Source organism: Callorhinus ursinus, unplaced genomic scaffold (genome assembly GCF_003265705.2).
Source record: "Callorhinus ursinus isolate GAN/ISIS: 27379988/994484 unplaced genomic scaffold, GSC_fseal_2.0 scaffold35, whole genome shotgun sequence".
NCBI classification, from domain to species: Eukaryota; Metazoa; Chordata; class Mammalia; order Carnivora; family Otariidae; genus Callorhinus; species Callorhinus ursinus.
The window spans coordinates 1,203,658-1,207,476 of record NW_027397097.1 but is presented as its reverse complement, the minus strand read 5'-3'; the positions used below and the strand labels follow the sequence as shown (position 1 = coordinate 1,207,476).

Below are 3,819 nucleotides of genomic sequence, written 5' to 3'. Positions count from 1 at the left end.
AAAAAAGAAAAAGAAGAAGATAACAGGAGAGGAAGAAAAGGGGAGTAAGTCAGAGGGGGAGACGAACCATGAGAGATGATGGACTCTGAAAAACAAACTGAGGGTACTAGGGGGGAGGGGGGGAGGGGGATGGGTTATCCTGGTGATGGGTATTGAGGAGGGCACGTTCTGCATGGAGCACTGGGTGTTATGAACAAACAATGAATCATGGAACACTGCACCAAAAACTAATGATGTAATATATGGTGATTAACATAACAATAAAAAAATTAAAAAAAAAAAGAATCCCTTTGTTTCCAACCTCCAAAGTCCTTCTTCATTGGCCGATGTCTCTGCTTTGTGATTTTTGGCCTGCAGGTTAAATGTTTCAGCTCATGCATGAGCAAATGTTGGCCTCTAGCTTAAACTTTGATTTACCATAGAGCCTAGACAGTCCTAGAAGTCTGTCACTGTATCTTTCAGCATCAATGTGTCTCTTCTTTTCAAGGCCCGCTCATTTTGAGATCTTCTAATATAATCCTGGGAGATACCACAAAGCCTACCTACAGACTTAAATGACTAAAAACTAGTACCGGTCTGCCTCAGGTCATTGTATTTATTGATGCAAGCACATTACTCTTTGAGAATCCTATTATAAAGAGATACTCCTACATTCATTTGAATATGTACTCAGTTTGAACTCGGCAAATTTTTGTCAATACCATGAAAGAATTAACATGACATTTCCACTAGGACATTGTTCCATAGTTTCTTCTAAGAAAGTTTGTAGCATCTTATCATTGATCCTATTCTTTATTATAGAACCTAAGAGTAAAATATTCTTATTTTTTATTTCTAGAAAAAGTTTCTACTGCATTTTGGGCCACAAGTGAGGAGGTTCATTTATGAATCATGCTCACTTCTCACAATGTCTGTTCAATACCCAGCGCCTTCCAGCTCACCAGCATCCCAGGGCTAGAGTCCCTGCATATGTGGCTTTCCATCCCCTTTGGCTCCATGTACCTGGTTGCTGTGGTGGGGAATGTCACCATTTTGGTTGTGGTAAAGGTGGAGCATAGCCTGCACCAGCCCATGTACTTCTTCCTGTGTATGTTGGCTGTCATTGACCTGGTTCTGTCCACTTCTACTATGCCCAAACTGCTGGGAATCTTCTGGTTTGATGCTGGGGACATTGGCCTGGATGCCTGCCTGGCCCAAATGTTCCTCATCCACTGCTTTGCCACAGTCGAATCAGGCACATTCCTTGCCATGGCTTTTGACTGCTATGTAGCCATCTGCAACCCACTCCGTCATACCACAGTGCTCGCTCATGCTGTGGTGGGACGTCTGGGGCTTGCTGCCCTCCTCTGGGGTGTACTGTACATCGGACCTCTGCCTTTGATGATCCGCCAGCGGCTACCCCTTTACAAAGCTCATGTCATCTCCCACTCCTACTGTGAGCACATGGCGGTGGTCACCTTGGCATGTGGTGACAACAGGGTCAACAATGTCTATGGGCTGAGCATTGGCTTTCTGGTCCTGATCCTGGACTCCATGGCCATCACTGCCTCTTACGGGATGATTTTCCAGGCTGTGATAGGACTGGCCATACCTGAGGCCCGGCTTAAAACCCTGGGGACATGTGGTTCTCACATCTGTGCCTTTCTGATCGTTTACGTTCCTATTGCCGTTTCTTCTCTCATTCATCGATTTGGTCACCAGGTGCCTCCTCCAATCCACACTCTACTGGCCAACTTCTACCTCCTCATTCCTCCAATCCTCAATCCCATTGTCTACGCTGTCCGTACCAAGCAGATCTGCGAGCGGCTTCTCCAAATCCTAAAGATAGAAACTAAGACCAAATGACTGTCATTTCCTTCTCTCAAATAAGCACATGGAGAAGGTATTAAAATATGGCAGGCAGCTTTCCAAATGGGAATTTGAAGCAGTCTGAAATGTTAGGCCCAGTGTTCTCCAGTTTGTGTGATTCCAAAGGAATGCCAAGATAGGACAACTCTGAATTCTAGTTTTTCTTTTTTTTAAATGACTAAAGGGTATTTGAGCTGTCAAGGTGAAATCATGAGGACATCAGTAATACAAATAGCCGTTAGTGTTCAGGCACCAGTTATGTAAGTCCAACAGATATCCTAACATCTTAGGAGGTAGCTAGTATTGTTCACATTTTACACATTGGAAATAGGACAGAATACCCTTGCTTTTTAAACTGCATATGAGGTTTCTAAGATGAATAGATCAAATGCTCTGGAGTTTGTATTATATAACACAATATATTATATTCTACTCAGTCTGTTTTCTGTGTATGTTTTAAATAAAGCCTAAAAAACTGGAGTCATTTCATTAAAGTGGCCTTAGCAACAAGCAAAGCAGTTTTGATTTAAGCCTTTAACAGAGATGTTGTTAAAAACTGCTTATACTAAGAAAGCATGGCGTGTTCTAGAAGAACATGGTCGGGGGCGGGTGGGGGAATGTCAGGTTAATGAGACAAGAGGACCAGGTCTCAACATGACCCTTGTACTTCCCCTGCAGGCCCACTCCCGTCAAGTAGCCCAAGGCATGGGAGGGCTCCATGAAAAGGAGTGACTCCTCTCTGCACAGGAACTCTGTGGGTCCATCTGTAGGATCCCTGATCATGATGTGTGTGGTCTTTTGAATCAATCACAAAATAAAATGAAGTTATGAATTCTACTATGTCTAGAAACATTGATCTTACCTTCTAAATTAAGTATTAGTTCAGTATCTATGAGGTGACTATAAAGCATTTTGCTAGTTAAGTAGCTGCTGGAAAGTTACTAATGTAATCCCTACAATCACACTGTACAGGCAGAAATTATCATCCCTGCTTTGCAGATGAGAAAAGTGGACATTTCCAGAAGTGACAGAATTGTCCACGGTGACTCAGTTTACAAGAGGTAAAATCAGGAATTTGGCAGTTTTTTAAAAAAACTTGAAAGCTTCTGACCCACATTTTTCTTAGCCATGGTAAAGCTGACAAGCCTCTTCCCCAAGGACTGAATGGTTGTATATTTAATGTTCCTTTTACAGCAGACACTAAACTCCTTACTCCCACCTGGGAATGCACTTATCAGTCTCTTCTCATAAGGGTAGAGCTGGATTCAATCCACGTTTGATCACGAATCCCTAACTATAACTAGGCAGGAAGATGTTGTGTCTACTAGGCTTCAGGTGTATAACAAAATGATCACAGAGCTTAGTATAAAGGAGAGTAGTCAAGAACAAAGGAGAGATCACTACATGACAACCAGAAAAATGGACTTCATTTTGCTTTGCCTATTCCAGTTAATTGCCTCACTCCTAGGGTATCTAAGTGTGTGATCATTTAGGGTTCTGATTATATGCCTATTTCTTCTAATATATCTAACTTCTATCCCATCCCACCCTTCCATTTTGGTGTTTTGTTTTCCTGAAACTTATATCTGAGTTTGGGAAGAGTCAAATATTCTTCATATGAATGAAAAAAATCAAAAGCATAGTCCTATTTTGCCCATCCCCACCATGGTTGGGGACCAAGGCAAAAGGTTAAGAGTTAGTGCCAAGTATGTGCTCACTGGCTCTCAGGGCAACTCTTGTTGGAGTGCAAGAAAGGGCAAGACCCAAAGATCCAGAACTACCCCTGAAGCTCTAGCATTCAAGCACCATGTTACAAACTGGAATTTAGAAACCTTGTTATTCTCCTTCAGTGCAGAACATTTAAATTTTCTGAAGAAGAAATATACTCAAGGGAGTTAGACATAAACTTGGACCCAATTTATGGCACCTATCCTTTGGAATTCAGCCTCACATGTGAACTTGCCTTTATAC

General features: G+C 42.2%; 1 protein-coding gene across 1 annotated transcript; it reads left to right on the top strand.

Moving 5' to 3' along the window:
* The first annotated feature begins 891 nt into the window (after positions 1-891).
* Positions 892-1,845, top strand: OR52M1 (olfactory receptor family 52 subfamily M member 1). Its single transcript, XM_025848363.1, has one exon. The coding sequence runs from the start codon at positions 892-894 to the stop codon at positions 1,843-1,845; it is 954 nt and encodes a 317-aa protein (XP_025704148.1).
* The last annotated feature ends 1,974 nt before the right edge of the window (positions 1,846-3,819 follow it).